The following is a 21,785-nucleotide window of genomic DNA, read 5'->3' as shown; positions in this document are numbered from 1 at the left end:
TACAATGCAGTTTTTACAGGGTCAGAGGTGTGTGACTCAGAATATCAAAGCCCACTGAATCCTCCCTTTAACATTCCCTGAAAACTCCTATTCAGCTCAAAATGCTATAATTGGCTTTCAAAAACCAAAGTCCCAGGACCTTTGAGATGTGAATACCAGGTACTCTGATCTGGGTCATTTAAAAAATACAAATCTCTAGACAATAGCTACCTACACAAATCACTTTTAACTTATTTCCATTATTCCTTTCTAAATTAGTAAATTTTAATTAAGGTTATTGAATTTCTGGATATCCTATATAATAAAGAGCTAATATGCAAATGGTTGTCACACCATAAAGGCTCAGACACTCAACACTGGGGAGAAAAGAATGGAGACCAGCCAGGCACAAATGAACTCGCGAGAGAGGAATGGGGACCAGCCAAGGTGTGGCCTGGGAGAGGGACAAGCCACCCACCCCACAGTCCTGGGCTCTAGCGGCTGTGCCTGCAGCTGCAGCTGGGAAATGCTGCCCGCCCATGGTCCCCTGTGGCTGCGGCTGGCCTGGGTCCCAGGTGCCTGCAACTGGCTAGAGGAGGGAATCCTGGGTCCTGGGTGTAGGGTAAGGCAGAGGCAGATAGGGGCTATCAGGCCAGCAGGGGAGCAATTAGGGGCAAACAGGCAAGCAGGCAGAGGTGGTTAGGGGTGATCAGGCAGGCAGGCAGAGGTGGTTAGGGGTGATCAGGCAGGCAGGCAGAGGGGTTAGGGGCGATTAGGCAGGCAGGCGAGCGGTTAGGAGCCAGAGGTCCTAGATTGCGAGAGGCAGTCGGACATCCCCCGAGGGGTCCCGGATTGAAGAGGGTGCAGACTGGGCTGAGGGACCCCTGCCCCCCATGCACAAATTTTGTGCACCAGGCCTCTAGTTTTAAAATAACATGAAATACTGAAACATTGCTTGCTTAAATAAGTCTTTAAATTCACTTGCTTTTGTTTTTATTGCCAAAAGTCTGTAAAATGGATTTGGGCTTTTGATAGAATGTCTGGTGCTTGCAGGTGTGTTTCTTGAAAGTGAGAGTGTATTTAAAATGTGTTCATAAACGTCAATTTAAGGAATACTGGTCACTTATTTTATTTTGGTTATTATTGGAAATTGAGGCTTCTAAAAGTTAAAAGTTCAAATTAAGTTGGGAGAAATTATATGTTATGAAAATAGAATGCATGAGGTATGGAAATTCATTTTTGAGGAAAAAATTCATGTGTTTTCTCTGAAAAATTAGTAATTCGAATTATGCTATGGTCTTTATGTGTATGGTCTTTATGTGGTATGTTTTTGTCTATGTATTATGTGTGGTAAATTTTCAGCCTCCAGATGGCATTACTAGGATATAATCTTTTATTGGCCTAATTAAAAAAATTAAATACTTTTGTAAGTTAAGCAGAATTCTGTGGTCTGGATAAAATTTTTAATATTAAAACAGATTTAAGTTTGATTAATTTAGAGTTGTTACCATAAAATATGTTTTCCCTAGATTTGCTAAGAGCTTATGATATAATCTTTGATTAAGTATATTTGACAGTATTTCCAAAGTTTAAATTTTAAGACTTTTTAACCGAGAGATGACTTTGAGTCATTCCAATGGGCCCTCGGATAACTCAAGGATTTATTCTCTCTCCTTAAGAGAAATATTTTAAAACTAAATTAGGCTAATTTAATATATTTGAAATTACATCATGGGAAGCTTTCTCAAATAAAAATGAATAATAACTATGTTCTATTTATATACATATATTTTGTTAAAATGAATATTATAGAAATTTCAGTCTGCTTCAAAAAGGAACTTGGAAAGATTCAGAACCAAATTCAAACAGGAAACTCTCAGGGGTAGCAGGTGTCCAATCAGGGACACCAGGCAAGCTAAAAGTGATTCCTTGTTGGGGGGAGGGGGGGCATCTGCCAGTGATACTCTGGGTATTTGTGTTTCACATATTTAGGGTTTCAATGCTCAACACACACACCCCTTGCAATAAGCCATGTGACACATTTTAAAATCTTACATATTGTTTGTTCTTTATATGCTGAAATTACGTATTGAATCTAAATGTATACAGATTTTATATTACTCTCCATGTCATTTTACAGTAATTATCATTTACCAAGAAATTGTTGTTTTGGAATGTTATATCTTGTAGAAAAGCAGTTTTTTTAATCAATTGCATTATAATAAAATCTATAACCATGCCACTTTTAAGTTTTGTCATTCATGGATAGTCATTGCTTTACTCTGATGCATTTGCAGATATATCTTTAGAAAAATCCATGAAAAGGACCCTGACTTACTCTAATTTGCAGGCTTCTAAGCAGGTCATATCTTTGAACTAGATGAAGATTTATAGAACTTCAAGGAATACCTCTGTTAAAAAAAAATACTGGCAAATAATCAGGATAAACAAAAGTAGTTATGGGACTAACTGAATTGAGAATAATTATTCTTATGTCTCTGTTAAAAATATTGTTGATTTTAAATCTTTTGTTTCCCAAATATAAGGAAAACTAAAAGGCAGACATTCTGCATTATAGGAACTGGTAAATTAGTAACATTCATTTCACAGTACTCCCAGGAGACAAAGATTCAAAGACCACAACAACCAGGAGATTTTTGACCATTGGGAAATACATTAATTAAAGACTCTCTCCAACAATGTTAAAGGAACCTTACCTTATTAGGTACCTAACCAGGAATAGACATCTGCCCCTGTTTCTTACACTTGCTTTCATCTCAAGGATGAGAAGCCATTGACTACGGAGGAGATAGACAGTTATCCCAAGACATCAACAAGGCCTGTATGCTCACAAATTGATGCTGCTCAAACCTTGTTCTTATATTATCTAGTTGTTATTAATTGAATGTATATAAATTTAATATTATCCTCCTTATGGTTTCCTAGTGGAAACAATATCTGTCTCCCCAGACCTCTACCTTTTATTAGACCCCCCAAAAAAAAAAAATTAACTTGGGTAGCTGCTAATCTTTCCCAACTACTAGACAATGATATTCTGATTATCAGCTATGATAATGAAGTTAATGTTTTGCCACACACTGGTGGTCTTCTACTATCAATATAAGCTTTGGTACATTTTTAGGCTATAATCTAAGAGGAGTATTTTATTTATTTATTTATTTTAATATATTTTATTGACTTTTTACAGAGAGGAAGAGAGAGGGATAGAGAGTTAGAAACATCAATGAGAGAGAAACATCGATCAGCTGCCTCCTGCACACCCCCTACTGGGGATGTGCCCGCAACCAAGGTACATGCCCTTGACCGGAATCGAACCTGGGACCCCTGAGTCCGCAGGCCGACGCTCTAGCCACTGAGTCAAACCGGCTTCGGCTAAGAGGAGTATTTTAGATGAGTATTGTCTAAATATAGGAATGGATGAAATTAACTGCTCAGAAGAAAAATTAGAACTTCTGGATAATAGTAGATACTTGTTCCCCTCTGACCCTTCCTTGTCTAGTATTAGACATTTTCTGTTCCTAATTGGTGCTACTGGTGTAATATTGTTACTTTTGTTCTGGGTAAGTAAATGTTATATTAGATGCAGAAAAACCAAACGTAACACAAACAGTAAAAAGAGTTGAATAAAGATGGCTCAAAAATGAGAAATGATCTAGAATACTTTTTAACAAGGATCTATAGGATCTGACTGTCTCACATTTACCTGCCTTTTATTTTGAATAATAATTCTACTTTTGAATGCCATCTAAGGTTATGGTCTTGCCCTATCCCCAGTGGTCCACCCTGTTCAGCAAGACAAATGCTGACACTGAGATTTCCTAGGAATGAGCCTTCCTAGCATCGTGGGACTCCATTATCCAACCAAAAAGTTGGTCATCAATGCATCCTTTGGATTTATTTATGGTCAAAAAGGGGAAGTGTGGATGAAAATAAGGCCACATGCTAACCTGATTATTTCAGGGAAGGCCTGCATGGCAGTCCTGCAAACTCAAAGACCTAAAGTAACCACAAAGGATGGTCTAAAATTAAACTGTAATTAAAGCAGTTTATGGTGGGTAGTCACCTCCTAGGCCATTATCTTCCCTAACAAGGTCAATCTTTACCTTAACTGAGCTTATTGTCTTTTTGCATCTAAGATAACATATCCTTGAAATGTCAGGTTAACTTGTAACTGCCCTTTTTTCTGGACCCCACAGGGCACGACCTAAATGCCCTGAGCACCAGAACAGATACCACAAATTCCTTCATTATTGTTGTTATCATAATTGTTGACTATTAACTATCCTGTACCCACCTAAGTAAAATAAGTATGTGTCTATCATTTCACTTTTTATCCAATCCCAGAGGCTTCCCAGCTTTGCTTTCTCCCGCCTCTCTAATCCATCACCAATGAATTTCATGTAACCCACCTATGTCTCCTCTTCTGATTGCAATGTATAAAAATAGGTGAAAAACCACCATTCTCTGGAACAGGGATCACCAACGGGTGGTCCGCGGATCACTGGTGGTCCATGAGGTCCAAAAGGTTGGCGACCACTGCTCTGGAGCATTATCCCAATCCATTGAGATTCTGCTTCTTGGCAATTGTTGACAGTTTGGCTCAAATAAACTCACAAAAACTCTTTACAGATTTGAATGTTTCTATGTTAACATTACTTGGTGTAGTCAGCATGATTCCAAAGAAACTCACTCAGGACCAACCTTCGGACCCAGACTTGGTGCTAGGACCCAGCAAGGAGCCCATTGAGCCTGCCGGTACCCTGCCTATTGGGTGAACTTGGGTGAATTGTCTCTTGGATCCAGATCCTTCCTTGCTTTTGGTAGAGGGTCTGACTTTATTTGAGCTGTATTTTAAAATCCTCAAGGTGGGACTAAAGTTAAGGGTTGACAGAACCCAGGCTGTAAGGTGGGACTGGAGAAAAAAAATGGGTGGCTGGTCTTGATTTTACTTTTCAATTGGAACTGCTTTCTGAGAGTCTGAGCAAAAAACTTTCGCCGTATAAATGAGAGCTGAACTCATTCAGCTCTAAAGATAAAGGGCATATCCTCCCTCTAGTCTGATTTTTGGGTATTCTGAGGTGACTAAGAATCTTTGTAGAAGTGTCAGATGTGGATGGGTAAGATTTTAGCAGGTAGGTATAGAAAATTAGTGAGAAAATGGAGTGAAAAATAATGGAAAATGTAATCTAGGGCTAAGAATGCAGGACTGAGTATTCTCAGGAATACATTTTTAACAATAAAAACTCAACTTTTCTTTCTTGTTTGTAACATCTGGGGTTTTGCATGGCTTTTTCATGGTTTGCAAACTCTAAGATCCTTGAATAAATTTTTATCATTTATTTCTAGCAAAACCTCCAGACTTTTTTGAGTTTGTTTGACAAGTTGCTGGTCATAATGTTAAGGTAAAAACATTCAAACCTGGAAAGAATTTTTGTGAGTTTATTTGAGCCAAACTGTCAACAATTGCCAGGAAGCAGAATCTCAACTTATTGAGATAGTGCTCCAGAGAATGGTGGGTTTCATCTATTTTTATACATTGCAATCAGAGGAGATGTAGGTAGGTTACATGAAATCCATTGGTGATAGATTAAAGAGACGGGAGGAAACCTCTGGGATTGAATAAAGAGTAAAATGATAGACACATACTTATTTTACTTAGATGGGTACAGGATAGTTAATAGTCAACAATTAACATGATAACAATAACAAAGAAGGAATTTGTGGTATCTGTTCTGGTGCCCAGGGCATTTGGTTGTGCCCTGAGGGGTCCAGAAAAAAGGGCAGTTACAAGTTAACCTGACATTTCAAGGATATGTTATCTTAGATGCAAAAGGACAGTAAACTCAGTTAAGGTAAAGATTGACCTTGTTAGGGAAGATAATGGCCTAGGAGGTGACTACCCACCATAAACTGCTTTAATTACAATTTAATTTTAGACCATCCTTTGTGGTTACTTTAGGTCTTTGAGTTTGCAAGACTGCCATGCAGGCCTCCCCTGAGCTTGTCAGGTTAGCATGTGGCCCCTTTTGTCCACAATACAAAATGAGAATACTCTATAAACATACTGTTAGGGCAGAAATAGAATATTGGGGACTAGCTATAATTATCCTAGTAATAAAAGCCTAATATGCAAACAGACTGAACGGCGGAACAACCAGTCGCTATGACGTGCACTGACAACCATGGGGCAGACTCTCAATGCAGGAGCTGCCCCCTCGTGGTCAGTGCACTCCCACAGTGGGAGCGCTCAGCCAGAAGCCAGGCTCAGGGCGAGCCAGTGCAGCAGCAGTGGCGGGAGCCTCTCCCGCCTCTGTGGCAGTGCTAAGGATGTCCGACTGGGAGCGGGACTCAGCTGTCAGTTGGACATCCCCCGAGGGCTTCTGGACTGCAAGAGGGTGCAGGCCGGGCTGAGGGACCCCCCCCCCACACACACACACACACTGAGTGCACAAATTTCATGCACTGGGCCTCTAGTCTATATAATAAAAGCCCAAGTGACCATTATGGTGGAACAACCAGAACAATTGGTTGCTATGATGTGCACTGACCACCAGGGGCAGACGCTCAATGCAAGAGCTGCCCCCTGGTGGTCAGTGCGCTCCCACAGGGGAGCAGCCACTCAGCCAGAAGCAGGGCTCATGGCTGGTGAGCGCAGCAACGGTGGCGGGAGCCTCTCCTGCGTCCACGGCAGCGCTAAGGAGCAGTGAACCTAGTGGTAAGGAGCAAGCAGGCGGGTGGTAAGGAGTGAGGGATCCTGGACTGCAAGAGGGATGTCTGCCTGCAGGCTTACGGACATCCCCTGAGGGGTGCTGGACTGGGAGAGGGTGCAGGCGGGGCTGAGGGACACCTCCCCCTCCTCTCCACCCGTGCATGAATTTCATGCACTGGGCCTCTAGTAAGAAATATTAATCATGCTGTTTAACATGATTGTTCTGTTCTGATTAGAGAAAGCACATTCTAACCTGGCCGAGATTGTATGCCCTCGGACATGGGAGCTAACATTGGAATGCGGTCCATCCTCCTTTTCCAAGAACTGCCTGTCATTATGGAAAGATTTACAACCTTGTGGCTAAAACAATCTAGTCCTGGAGGTACCCACCCTTTGCAAGTCCCCAGCCCCTACTGACTATTACCCTGTCCTGGAGGCCCCAGCCCTCTGCAATCCCCCCAGCCCGCATTGCCTGTAACCTGTAACCATTGTACTTGCCTACTTTCCCCATGCAGGTATTTCTTACTTTCCCATGTGATCTTTGTCCCTCTACCCAATATAAGCAGCTGGCTTATAGGGAGGGTCAGAGCAGATTTTTGTGGATGACCTGCTGCTCTATCATAATGCTGGGCATTATTGGAATAAATGCTCATGTATGATTTAACCCTGTCTCTGCTTAATTGGCTCAAGTAGTGACAGGCAGCCTGGACTCATCAATACTGCTCTTCTTTATCCCTGCTATATCATTTTAAAGTTTACTATAAATTTTACAGTAAGTGTAAATATTAGGGACCGAAAAATCAGTTATTGTCATTTCTTATTAAGTGCTTGAATTATTCGGAAGGCCTTGACAGCAGTTTCAAGCATGACACTTTACTGATTTCGTTTTTCCTGATTGTAAAGAGGCTTATTTTTAGGCTAAAAGCACTGCGTTTTGAGGGCCTACTCTGCCTAAAGATAACTTAGTATGTTATGAGCACACATACTAACAAATGGGTTCCTAGTTCACAAGCGCCTCATTTACAGTCCCAGGTTCCCGGCTGATGAAAACAAAACCCTCCTCCCTTACAGGCGGAGGGTTTTCCTTGCTACCACCGTCTTCCTCTCCACCTGCGCCTCTCCACGTGGGAACCACGGCTGTTTCTCAGCCACACGGATACACAGACAAGGCCGCTACGGGGGCGGGCGGCGGCGGCAGCAGGCTGAGCACATGGGAGCGTGTATCAGGAAGGCGCACGCGGTAGAGCTGTGGAGAGAGGCGGCTCTGGAGATTCCGCATTATGCGCGTCCAGGCAGGAGAGACCCATGACGCTCGCGGACCTCAGTTTGGGGTCAGCAACCACCGACAGGCTTGTATTCAAGCGATTGGCTTTTGGGCACGCGCGGCGAAAGCTTCCGGTTCCCAGCCTCGCTCGCGACTCGGTCTTTCTCCTCAATCCCACACCGGTCTCTCTCCTAGCTCCGCCCCCTGGCCAGGTCCTCCTCTCCACCCGGAGGCTCCGCCCCCTGGCCGGCCCTCCTCTCCCCCTGAGGCCCCGCCCCTGAGGCCCCGCCCCCTGGCTGACCCTCCTCTCCCCTGAGGCCCCGCCCCCTGAGGCCCCGCCCCCTGACCGCTCCTCCTCTCCAGTGTGAGGCTCCGCCCCCTTGGCGCTCCTCCCTGCCCCGTTCCATTTAATTGTTGGATTGTCAGCGCCGCACTCCCGCAGGCTGCCGGCAGGGGGCGGAGTTCGAGCTTGGATTTTTCCGCCGGGCGTCCCCCCCGGGAGGCGGTCGCGGAGCTGGGGAAGGGAGGGCGGGGCGCGCGCGCGCGCGCGGACGCAGTTCGTGCGGCTGCCGCGCTACTTTAGGTCGGGATCAGTGGGGAGACCGCGGCTGCCGCATCAGAGCTGACGTGGACGACGTGGGGCCGCCGCCGGCGCCGCGTAGCTGGTTTGCGGTCCCCACCTCCTCGCGTCCGTAAGCAGTGACGAGGCCGCTACGTAAATCCCTTCGCGGTGGGTAAGTGGCGCGCCGGTCCGGACTAGAGAGCCAGGAGCTGGGACGCGGCGCCGGAGGCGGAGGCAGCAGGGAGGAGGCGGGGCCGGGCCCAGGCTGGGGCGGCGGGTGCGGGGCGGCGGGCTCTTCGGGCGGCCCCCCCGCCGGCCCGGCTTCCGGCCCCGGTCCGCTGCCCTCTCCGCCCTCGGTCGCCTCCGCGCCGGCGGCCCGGAGCTGGGGCTGCTCGCTGCGGCCAGCCCGGCCTCTTTGAACTCGGTACTCGGTGGAAAGTCTTTCTGGAAAAGCCCGCTTGCTCTGAGCGGTCCTCACTCTGAACAGAAAGAGGAAGCGAGAAGTCAGGACGGCGGTTTTGTCGCAGCTGACCATGAGCAGCACCCGGGCCCCTGGTGTGTGTGCTCAGGTGGCGCGTAAATTAACGTTAACCCGTTTCTTCACCGAAACTTGAATCCGAGGGACATCGCCTTTGACTCCTTTTGAGCCCCAGACGTGATCTGATGAGATAAGGCGAAGAAAGAGCGAATCCGCCTTAAGTCGCGGGTTTTCTTACTGTTTCCTTTGTAATTTTTGTCTTTTTATGGCCGACCAGTAAGGCTCCCAGAGCATGCCGAACAGGGAACACTCAGCTTGTTCACACAGCTCCCTACTCTGCTGCTATTCCCGGCCCGCGGAGCCCCGACTTTGACAGCGCCTACCTGTTCCTGCTCTCGGTTTCCGGCCAGAAATGCCGACTTACAGGATCAGCCTGGAGTCGGACCCAAACTGAGCCCCCTCCGGCACGGCGGGCGGCTTACCTGCGTGGCTTGCGTAGAATTTATTTTTTGCTTAATAATGTCGGGCCTGGAGAGTGCAGCCACCTTCCCACGACATAAATAAAAATCCAGGTGCACAGCGGACAGAGGTGCGGTTTGAAAATTGTATTAGATGACGTTAATGACTCCTGTTCTTTTTTAGGTGCCACCGTTTTCTCTCAGTCTCTGTACTCTTTTTGGGTGACAAGCTGCTTTCCTTTCGTAGGTCAGAGTCGTCTTTAAACCTTGACTTTAAACTAACTTTTCTTTCTCCAAAGGAAGACGAATTGCAAATAATGCGTTTTTGACCAGTGAATACTAGGTATTAAAAACGAATGTGTACGGAACTAGGACTTACCGATCCAAAGATAACTTCTAAAGAGATATTTAAATGGATGTGATCCTGGATGAGTAAACACTGAAAGCATTGTCCTAGAAAGTGTTGATTATTACTTAAAAAGGTTTTTGGTGAATTTGTAAATAGATCAATGTTAAGCAAATGTTTTCCCAGTGACTTTCTGGTCAACCTGGAATTGTGGCGAGTGTGAAGCTGTAATTACTCTGTTTTGTGTACATGCTTTTGTAAGAGTATATGAATAAATATTTTTTGGATGTGGAAACGCAGAGGAGCTCTTTAATCGTTTTGTTTTTGCATTGTCCTGGAAGGGTAATGAAATTGACAGCTGATGAATTTAACAAACTCCAGACTCCATAAGTTACTCTAGTTTCCTACTGAGGCGGGTCATTCCATGATTAAAATATGAGATATTGTTTAGAGTCGTGGCCATTTCATAGAAAGTAGGGAGGAGTTTCAGATTATTAACATGTGTGTAGAAGGAATCCTGACTAAATCTTTACCAGTGTACACATATATTTCTGATTTTGACTGTTTTCCCCATCTTGATATTTTCTGCAAGTAAGTACACTCAAACCTCAGTTCTCAAAGGTCTCCCACCTCAAACAATTCAATTCTTGACCAAGTTGTTGATGAAAAAATGCCAGGTTAACTTTGGTTCTTGACCTGACAACCCTTTCATGCTGATGTATCAGCATGACAAAAAGCATCTCTCAGGCCACAAAGGAGAGAATGTGCTATTATGAGGCAGTTTACAGCTAAATCGTGCCTTGTTAACATCTCGGGAAATTGTGCTGTGAACATTTTTTTTTTTGCTTTTGCTTTTGGTGAAATGGATGATTAGCATCATTTTAAAACATAAAGAGGCCATCAAGAGTGCTAACGTTGCTAAGGTTGTGAAAGAAACAATGATAACAATGATTACAGGCAATTGAAGAGGTAGAAAAACTGTTGTTGATTTAGATAAACCAAAAGCTGTTAGCTGGTGTCAGCTTTTCTGAGGCAGTGATACATAAAAAAGAGTGAAGATGCTATCTCTGACTTCCTGAAAGACACCCCTGGACCCAGTGCAGAAAGTGATTTGGTTAAGGCTAGTAGGGTAGTTTGATAAATTTAAGAAAATAAGTGTTTGTTTATAGACTGAACTGTACATTAGACATGTACTGTATATAAGAAAGGTTAAAAACAATCATTTAGGGGTCTGGAATGAATTAATTCAATTTACATTATTTCTAATGGGGAAACGATTATTCGGTTTTTGAACAAATTGCTTCTTGAATAGCCTCCCAGAAGGGATTAAGTTTGAAAACCGAGTTTCTACAGCCAGGTTTATTGCTGAAGTGGGTAAAAAAGCACTCAAATGTCCTGTTTCATTTAGATATAGACTTAAAGACAAAAACAAAAAACCTGAACAATGCAAACACTTAACACCTGAACCATTGATATTTGACATCAAGGAAATAAGCCTGAAATGTTGCCTTCTGTTAAGTATTTCTACTTTATTGAACTGATGGATTCCATTTATAAAAGTCAACTTTGAGAAGAGTTATTGTGAATTGAATGTTTTTCAATATTGTTAATACAAATATATAGATTATAAAAATGTAGATTTCAGGGAAAGTGTTTCTCACCCGTTTCACATAGGTAGATATAAACATTTAAAATCATTTTGTTAATTTCCTCTTAAAGAATACATAAGGTATTTAAAATACTTTTTACCATAGGAACTTCTCAATAAACAGTGCTGTTAAAAGTAAACACTTTAACCTCATGGGTTTTCTTTTTTTTTTTTTTTTTTTTTTATGCTCTAGGATATCCAATAGAGAATAAGGGAGAACGAAGAGGAAAACCTAAGGATAACATTAGTGGGAATTTATACTGATATTATTCATGAAGACACCTTGAGTCTTATTGGTATAATTCAGTTATAGCAAAGTTTAAAAATAAAATATTTTGCACATTTCTTCACTGGCCTTCCTGGGAGTGTTGGAGGAAATTACTGGCAAGGTGTAAGTGAAACAATTTTGAGGAAAAGCATTGGCTAGGAAGTTATATGGGAGTTTTGCTTAAAGACTGTTTAAATAAACTGTCTCCCTAGTGATGGATGATGCTTGTCTCCAAGGAAATCTTACTAGCAACTCTTGTGGGAGGTTTTTTTGAAGCCTCCCAGTTCTCCTAAAATAGGAAGCCTCTTTATGCATATTTTTCTGAACAATGTACAACCAGACCAATTAAATGTTAAAATAAAATCCTGTGAAATTTTGACAATGGGCTAATGTGATTCTAATATTTTACTTTGAGATTTTCACAAACTCAAGTTTCTTCAAAGTTATCTTAGTGAAGCCTTTTTTTTTTCAACTCTGCAGACTTAAAATTAGACAATCCTAACTCACAATGTCATAATCTCAAACAGCCTCATCTTTTTTCCCCATTGAGTGCGTGAAAATGTTTGTTTTTGTTTTAAATCTTCCCCTGAGGATATTTTTTCCATTGATTTTCAGACAGAGTGTAATGGAGGGAGGGGGTTAGGAGGAGAGAGAAACATTGACATCAGAGAGACATCAAGTGGTTGCCTCCGGCACCCACCTGACTGAGGATGGGATCTAACAATGGAGGTATGTGTCCTTGACCAGGAATCAAATCCGTGACTCTTGGGTCCTCGGACCGACGCTCTAACCACTGAACAAACTGGCTAGGGCTGTTTTGTTTTCGTTTGGGTTTTTTTCGTTGAGAAATGTTTTAAGCAGGATTTTTTATGGTAGCCTTGGTTATGATGAAAGCTTCTGGTTCTGCAATTGGGGCAACTATATCTTGCATAAAGACCAATGTTACTGTATGTAGATGCATGACATAAAAAAAACACACCATTCAAACCTGTAAAGAATTTTTGTGAGTTTATTTGAGCCAAACTGTCAACAATTGCCTGGAAGCAGAATCTCAACTTATTGAGATAGTGCTCTGGAGAATGGCGGTTGGGTTACATGAAATCCATTGGTAATAGATCAGGGAGGTGGGAGAAAACTAAGTGGGGAACCTCTGGGATTGGATAAAAAGTAAAATGATAGACACATACTTCTTTTACATAGGTGGGTACAGGATAGCTAACAGTCAACAATTAACATGGTAACTAATAGGTAATTTGTGGTCTGCACACTGGTGCCATTTGTTGTACCCTGAGGAGTCCAGAAAAAGGGAAGTTACAAGTTACCCTAACATTCCACAGGTATGTTATCTTAGATGCAAAAAGACAATAGGCTCAGTAAAGATTGAAATTGATCTTTGTCAGGGAAGATACTGACCTAGGACATGACTACCACTATAAACTGCTTTTTAATTAAAGATTTTAATTTCAGACCATCCTTTGTGGTTACTTTAGGTCTCTTGAGTTTGCAAGGCCATTATGCAGGCCTTCCCTGAGTTCGTCAGGTTAGCATGTGGCCCTTTTTCATCTACATGCTACTCTTAAAATTGCTGGAGGAATTACATTTAACTTATTTAGGCATGTTTCTGCATCTAGAAAGATACCAGTATTGTTCAAATATACAAGATAGGATCAATCTAGGTAAGTATAATAACATTGTAATTAGTTTCTGAACTTTAAGGTGACTCAAGTATCTTATCTACTCTTTCCCAGCTTTACTGGTTAGTAGTCAATACAGTGGTACATAGTGTATAGATAAATGTTTTGAAATGTACTTAAAATGCAGTAATGAAGCATGCCATTGAAACATAAAATTCTACAATGACTCTAGTCCAGCAAATAGCTCTCCCAAGAGATTTTAAATTTTATTGCCCTTCATGAAGTTAGTGGTAGTGGTGGGGGTGGTGTTGTTGGGAGTGTAGACCAGGATTATTTGAATTTATTTACTTTAAAAAATATCTTTTTATTGATTTCAGAGAGGAAGAGAGAGGGAGAGAGATAAAAACATCAATGATAAGAATCATTGATCAGCTGCTGCCCACACACCCCCTATTGGGGATTGAGCCTACAACCTAGGCATGTGTCCTGACCAGGAATTGAACTGTGACCTCTTGGTTTATAGGTCGACACTCAACCACTGAGCTACACAGGCTGGGCTGAATTTATTTTTCATTTTCTCCTTTAGCTGCCCATTCTGGTATTGTTTGACTGTGAAAAAGCCAAAAGCAGGCGCCAAGTGGGGAATGGATTGAAAAGAAAGAGATGTAATCGAAGGAGGGGAAGTTGGTGGGTTACATGAAATCCATTGGTGTTAGATTAGAGAGGCGGGAGAAAGCAAAGGAGGGGGGAACCTCTGGGATTGAATAAAGAGTAAAATGATAGATTAGACACAAGTGTCAACAATTAACATGATAACAATAATAATGAAGGAATTTGTGGTATCTGTCCTGGTGCCCAGGCACATTAGGTTGTGCCCCAAGGGGTCCGGAAAAAGGGAAGTTACTACCCAGATATTTCAAGGATATGTTATCATAGATGCAAAAAGACAGATAGGCTCAGTTAATGTAAAGGTTGATCTTGTCAGTGAAGATACCGGCCTGGGAAGTGACTACCCATCATAAACGGCTTTTTGGTTAAAAAGTTTCATTTCAGACCATTTTTTCTGGTTACTTTAAATCTCTGAGTTTGCAAGGCTGTCATGCAGGCCTTCCCTGAGCTAGTCAGGTTAGCATGTGGCCCCTTTCATCCACAGTAGAAGGAAAGATAGAAATTAGAGATATGCAAGAAAAAAAAGGGAGGAAAAAAACAAAAGATCTTCTCACACACAAACACACCAAAAAGACAAAAAAACAAAACCCAAACAAACTCACACACTCCAAGACCTTTGGGTCCACTATTTGTGGGGCTCACTGGGTTTTATGCCGATGTTGTCCTAGGCTGGCATCTTTCCTGACAGGGTCAATTTTTACCTTAAAAAAAAAATCTATATATCTATATATCTATATGTCTATATATCTATATCTATATCTATATCTATATCTATCTATCTATCTATCTATCTATCTATCTATCTATCTATCTATCTATCTATCTTCATTGATTTGAGAGAGAAAGGGAGAGGGAGAGAGAGACAGAAACATCAATGATGAGAGATAATCATTGATTGGCTGCCTCCCACGTGCCCCTAATGGGGATCAAGCCTGCAACCCGAGCACGTGCCTGACCAGGAACCAGAAATTGAACCGTGACCTCCTGGTTCATTGGTTGACACTCAACTACTGAGCCACACCAGCCAGGTGGGAATACCAACCTTTTAAAGTGTGGACCAAAGAAGACAGAACAAAGGACTAGATAATCTAGAAGAAAAGGATTAAATTGGTGCCATTAAGAGGTCAAGAAGAGAGAACCAGAGAGATGGCAGCATGAGAAAAACAGCCTAATGTTGTTGACCTTAAAGATGGATGAAGGGGCCAAGGAATACAGGCAGCCTCTAGAACCTAGCCAAGGCAAGAAAATGGATGCTCCCCAGAGCCTCCAGAGAAACAACCCTGCCAACACCTTGATAAGCCTAGTGAGACCCATTTCAGACTCTGACCTCCAGAATTTTAGGGTAATAAATTTGTGTTGTTTTAAGACAATAACAACAAGAGGTTAAAGGAGGATGAAATTTGGAGAGCAGGAAATGCTGTAGGGATGTTAAGGAAGATAGGGACTGAGAAGTATACTTTAGATTTGGCAAGCAGGCAGTCATTCAATGATGAATTGTTTAGTATTTGGGGTGAAACAATTCTCTCATAAGCCTGAGTCAGGGTCAGGTTTACATGATGGTCTTTATTCTGGTAATGCCATCCTATGGCTGTGGTAACAGGAAGCTAGTACTTTCTTCAGTGCTGCTTGCCTCGGGGAATAGGAAATGAGTGGCTATTCCTGGACTTCACTGAATACCCTTTTCTACTTTTTAAATTCTGAATCATAAGAATATGTTACTTATTAAAAAATTAAACTAAAGAAAATGATATTTCCAAGAAAAATATAGAAACTAGCAGTTATGCCCTGGCCGGTGTGGCTCAGTTGGTTGGGTGTCAACTCATGTACTGGAAGGTTGCCAGTTCGATTCCCAGTCAGGGCATGTGCCCACGTTATGGGCTGAATTCCCAGGTAGGGGGCATGTCGGAGGTGGCCAATTGATGTTTCTCTCGCTTCCTTTCTCTCTCTCAAAATCAATAAAAATTCTTTAAAAAATTGCAGTTACTTCTTATATGGTGTCCTGATCATCATTATTATTCCAATAAAATCATTGTTATTTGTTTAACATTTCCCTCCCTCATGAGATTGCCAGCTCCTGGAGAGCAGGGACGTTTCATTATCTGTGTCTCTGAGGCCAGGCACCAGGGCCTGATCTGTCATGGTGCCGAATACTATTATTTCTTTCATCCTCACCCAAGGGTATTTTCCCATGGATTTTTAAATAGAGTGGGAGAAAGAGAGAAATATCCATGTGAGAGAAACACAGAGATTGGTTGCCTCCTGCATGCGCCCCAAGGAGGGCCTGGGCCAGGGAGGAGCCTGCAACCCAGGTACGGGCCCTTGACCGGAATTGAATCTGGGACCCTTCCGTCAGTGGGCTGACGCTCTATCCAGTGAGCCAAACCGGCAAGGGTCCGATTACTCTAATAAATAAGTGGTCCTTGCCACAATTTTTATGGAAGATGAAATATCCCCATGTAAAATGTCAGCATAATAAAATGTCAACAATTGAATCTAAAACTCAAAATAAATGAACAAGAAATCTAATGAGCAAAATAAGTTGGTGAATAAAACAGAATCAGAGGCATGGTTTAATCTGAAGGAGTGGCACCATGTATGCTTTTTGGTCATGTTGTAGGTAGTGTGGTTCCTATGCCCTACCATCTATTGTCCCTGTACTGGAGTAGGGGGTAGGTGTGGCAAAAATCACCATTGCTGTAGTGCCCTTAGTTAAGTGGGGCAAATTCAGTTTCAGAATTGACTGGGATGGTGTAACACCACCCTAGAGGGGACCACTCTGGGGGGAACTCTGAAGGTACATGTCTGTGACTAAGCACCACTATTGCTGGATAGATGCCTAAAAGGTACTTCTGGATGTGCACTTTTGTCCTTTGCAACCCTAAAATAAGGGTCCCCAGATATCCTTTTATCTTTTTTTCTTTGCTAATTTTACTTCATTCAGCATCCCAAAGGCATATTTAAAAAATATATTAGCCCTAGCTGGTTTGGCTCAGTGGATAGAGCATCAGCCTGCAGACTGAAGGGTCCCGGGTTCGATTCTGGTCGAGGGCACATGCCTGGGTTGCGGGCTTGATCCCCATTAGGGGACGTGCAGGAGGCAGCCAATCAATGATTTTCTCTCATCATTGATGTTTCTATCTCTTTCCCTCTCCCTTCCTCTCTGAAATCAATAAAGATATATTTTAAAAATACATATTAGTGAAAAATGGGTTTAATTGCTAGAGTGTCTAAAACAGCTTTTTTAATAAGTTGAAGGAGATTTTAATTTTTTTATTAAAAAATATTGTGGATGGGCTGGAGGGGATTAATGGGGGGCGGGGGGAAGGGGACATATGTAATACTTTCAACAATAAAGATCGAAAAAAAAATTCTATTGAGAGTTTTACAGATGTCTCCTTTTTCCCCCACCATTGTCCCCCTCAAACCAGTTCCTGCCCCACCCCCAGCCTTCAGCACCCTACTGTCTGTGTCCAGTAAGAGTTTTGGTTAATTTCTTACTGCGCCCCCCCCCCTCTTCCCTCTGAGATTTGTCAGTGTGTTCCATGCTTCGATGCCTCTGATTCTATTTTATTCACCAGTTTATTTTGTTCATTAACTTTCTTGTTTATTTTGATTTTTAGATTCAATTGTTGATAGATATGTATTTGTTGCCATTTTATTGTTCATATTTTTTCCGCCTCCTCCTCCTCCTCCTCCTCCTCCTCCTCCTCCTCCTCCTCCTCCTCTTCTTCTTAAAGAATACCCTTCAACATTTCATATAATACTGGTTTGGTAGTAATGAACTCCTTTAGCTTTTTCTTATTTGTGACACTCTTTATCTGACCCTCAATTCTAAGTGAGAGCTTTGCTGGGTAGAATAATCTTGGTTGTAGGTCCTTACTATTCATCACTGAATATTTATGGCCTGCAAAGTTTCTGTTGAGAAATCAGCTGACAGTCATATGGGTGCTCCCTTGTAGGTAATTAACTGCTTTTTCTCTTTGTGCTTTTAAGATTCTCTCTTTGTCTTTAATCCTTGGCATTTTAATTATGATGTATCTTGGTGTGGGCTTCTTTGGGTTCCTCTTGATTGGGACACTCTGTGCTTCTTGGACTTGTAAGTCTACTTCTTTCACCAGGTAGGGGAAGTTTTCTGTCATTATTTCTTCACACAGATTTTCAATATCTTGCTCTCTCTCGTCTTCTGGCACCCCCATTAGTACGCTTGAAGTTGTCACAGAGGCTCCTTACACTATCTTCATATTTTTGTATTCTTTTTTCTTTTTACTCTTCTGATTTGGGTGTTTTTTTCTTCCTCATATTCCAAATTGTTGATTTGATTCTAGGAATCCTCTACTCTACTATTGAAACTGTGTAAACTATTCTTTATTTCAGTTATTGTATACTTAATTTCTGACTGGTCCTTTTTCATGTCTTTGACATTCTCACTAAGATCCTTGAAAGTCTCATTAAGATCCTTGGTTAACCTTATAATCATTGTTTTGAACTCTGTATCCAGTAGTTTGCTTGCTTCCATTTCTTTAATTTGTGACATGTTTCTTTGTCTCTGCATTTTGACTGCTTCCCTGTGTTTGTTTCTATGTATTAGGTAGAGCTGCTATATCTCCTGGAGTTGGTAGAGTGGCCTGTAGGGCCCAGTGGCTCAACCTCCCCAGTCACCTGAGCTGGGCACTTTAGATGCACCCCAGTGTGGTCTGTGTGCATAGTCATGTAGTTGAGCCTTGATTGCTGTTGATGTCACTGGGAGGAGTTGACCTTCAGGCCAATGGCTGTTTGGAACAGCTGTGACTACAGCGGGAGAGCTGCTCTGCAGGGAACACCCCTATGGAGCAGGACTTGCTTCAGTGGGGTTTTGGTGCTCACTGAGTCGGCCCCTTGAATATGTTGCTTATGGATGTGTAGAGTTGTACTCTGCTATGGTCTGAAGCTGTCCACCAAGTGCACTGGCTCTGGGGCCTCCAGGGAGATTCAAAGTTAGCCACTGCCTGGGGCCACACAGCAGGAACTACAGAGGGACCTGTAATTTGCTATTTGCATTGAGCTTGAATGTGCCCAGGTGAATGACAAGGAGGCTGCTGGAATCCCTGGTGAAGCAAAGCAGGCTGGTGCTAGCTGGGTCTTGGCCCTTTTACTGATGGATTTGGGGCATGCTGTAACTTGTTGAGAGATTTCAGCAATGTTTGAAGCCTGGGCCAGGACAGGCCATTCATATGGAAAAGCTGCTGCAAACAGCTTGGGTGGGGCTGCAAATTGGGATGGGGCAGGGTCTCAGGGAATCCCCAAGGTGGAGCAAACAATGTGCTCCAGGCTGATGGAGCCTCAGATATGCCTGCCAGTCAGCCGTGCAATAGGGGAGATCAAAGCACAGGAACAATGCCCCCTGTCTGGGAGAAAGCTGTCCCCAAGTTCCTGCCCCAATGCCAGACAATCCAGTTCCTCCCTGTATGTTTCTGGGTCTCCTGGTGCTGGAGGTCAGAAGAAGCCGGATTGTGTAAGTTTAAGCGCAGGCTCTTTAAGAGGAACACCAAGTATTCCAGCAGCCTCCTTGTCACTCAGCCACAATCCCCACTGGTTTTTACAGCCTATAGTTTCGGGGACTTCTCTTCCCAGCTCTGGAACCTTGGTCTGGTGGTCTGGTGTGCAACTGGGACCCTTTGCTTCTCACAGGCAGCATCTGTAGCAGAGATAACCTGATTAAAAAAACAGCACGTATGAGTATTGGACTAGCCCAGTGGTCGACAAACTCATTAGTCAACAGAGCCAAATATCAATAGTACAACGATTGAAATTTCTTTTGAGAGCCAAATTTTTTTAACTTAAACTTCTTCTAACGCCACTTCTTCAAAATAGACTCGCCCAGTCCGTGGTATTTTGTGGAAGAGCCACACTCAAGGGGTCAAAGAGCCGCATGTGGCTCACGAGCTGCAGTTTGCCGACCACGGGACTAGCCCATTCCGCGCTTCCATCCCTCCTACCAGTCTCAATGTGTTTCTTCTTCTCTAGTTGTAGGACTTCCATTCAGCCAGCTTTCAGGCAGTTCTGAATGATGGTTTTTCTGTATTTTAATTGTAATTTTGATGTGGTTGTAAAGGCGGCAAGTATAGGCATTTACCTATGCCGCTATCTTACTTCCTCTAGAAGGAGATTTTAAATAAACGTTACTATTTAGTTTGGAATTAAAATTCTTTGCCAAAAGCCAGTTTCAGATTTAAGGTAAATGTAAAATAGTTGACAAATTTGTTGCAGTGGAGTGAAATTTAAGAAAATGATTTGTCTTGGCTGTATAGCTCATTTGGTTAGAGCAGTGATGGCGAACCTATGACACGCGTGTCAGCACTGACACGCGTAGCCATTTCTGATGCCGAGGATGAAATATTTGCTGCTCCTGAGGATGAAACATTTGCGAAATAATGTTTTTTCCTCAAAGTGACACACTACCCGAGTTATGCTCAGTTTTTTGGCGGAGTTTGACACACCAAGCTCAAAAGGTTGCCCATCACTGGGTTAGAGTGTTGTCCCAGTACACCAAGATTGTAGGTTCGATTCCTGGTTAGGACACATACAAGAATGAACCAATGAATGCATAAATAAGTGGAACAACAAGTTGATGTTTCTCTCTCTTTCTCCCTATCCATCTTTCACCCACCCTCCCTCCCTCTGTCTCTCCCTCTCTCACACCCTTCCTCTCTCTCTTTCTAAAAATCAATAAAGGGAAAAAAAGGAAAATGATTTATTCAGTTTATTAAGTGATATTACCATTTAAACATAGCCCTGGCCAGGTTTTCTCAGTGGTTAGAGCGTTGGCCCAGGGACTGAAGGGTCTCAGGTTGGATTCCTGGTCAAGGGCACATCCCTCTGTGGCAGGTTCAGTCTCCAGCCCTGGTCAGGGTGAGTTCAGGAGGCAACCAGTTGATGTGTCTCTCTCATAACTCTCTCTCTCTCTCTCTCTCTCTCTCTCTCTCTCTCTCTCTCTCTCTGTATCTCTCCCCCTTCTCCCTTCTTTCCACTCTCTCTTGAAAGATTATTGGAAAATATATCCTCTAGTGAGGATTAAAAAAGTAAAAAATAAATAAAAATAGAGCTGATACCTATAGGTAGTACATAGTATATATCAAGTAATTAGACAGCACTGCTTTCTCTTCAGTAGAAAAGAATCTGAGAAAATAGCACATGATTTAAGGATTTTGAAATCTTTTCCTAGGAAGATCATAAAATTGAATGGAATTAAAGTTGAAAAAAATATGGAATTGTTTTCAGCTTTCTATGCTTTTTTTCAATTTTACAGAAATTAGGGTATTTTTCTGGTGTAGTTTTGAGAGGTTTTAATTTTTAAAAAATAAAATGTTATGATCTCCCAATTCAACATTATAATTTCACTGCAGGATAAATAAAGAAGAAAACCGAGAAGGAGCAAAACATTGATTACAAATGTCTTAATAATGAACAAATGTGGCAGGAAAAAATATATTAAGACAAATTTAAGGTAGGTGGGTATACATACGTTTGTTTTTTGTTTTGAAAATATTACTTAGAGCGTTTAAAGTTAAAATGGATAAGTTAATGTAGATAACTGCACATACATAAATGTATGTGTATATTTATTATAATCCTATATAATAAAGATGTAATATGCAAATGGTCGTTACGTTGTGAAGCGTAATGACCCGATCACGGATCAGCAGGAAGGTGGGGCAGCGAGCTACAGGTGGATGGTGGAGAGCTACAGGAGGGGGCAGGGCAGCAAGCTAT

At 42.4% G+C, this 21,785-nt stretch overlaps 1 protein-coding gene across 8 annotated transcripts in view; it reads left to right on the top strand.

Moving 5' to 3' along the window:
• Positions 1-8,529: 8,529 nt before the first annotated feature.
• Positions 8,530-21,785, top strand: part of CREM (cAMP responsive element modulator) — an 88,099-nt gene continuing 74,843 nt past the window's right edge. For 7 of the 8 annotated variants that reach the window (XM_079769137.1, XM_079769135.1, XM_079769131.1 and 4 more), the window contains exons 1-2: positions 8,530-8,707; positions 21,419-21,519. In XM_079769137.1, the coding sequence (XP_079625263.1) occupies positions 21,476-21,519 (44 nt within the window). In that variant the 5' untranslated portion in view covers positions 8,530-8,707; positions 21,419-21,475. The remainder of the gene's footprint in view (positions 8,708-21,418; positions 21,520-21,785) is intronic. The other variant, XM_079769132.1, reaches the window with a different exon arrangement.

Source organism: Cnephaeus nilssonii (assembly GCF_951640355.1).
Source record: "Cnephaeus nilssonii genome assembly, chromosome: 4".
NCBI lineage: Eukaryota > Metazoa > Chordata > Mammalia > Chiroptera > Vespertilionidae > Cnephaeus > Cnephaeus nilssonii.
The sequence above is the reverse complement of the archived record's forward strand: the minus strand, read 5'-3'. Positions and strand labels throughout refer to the sequence as shown.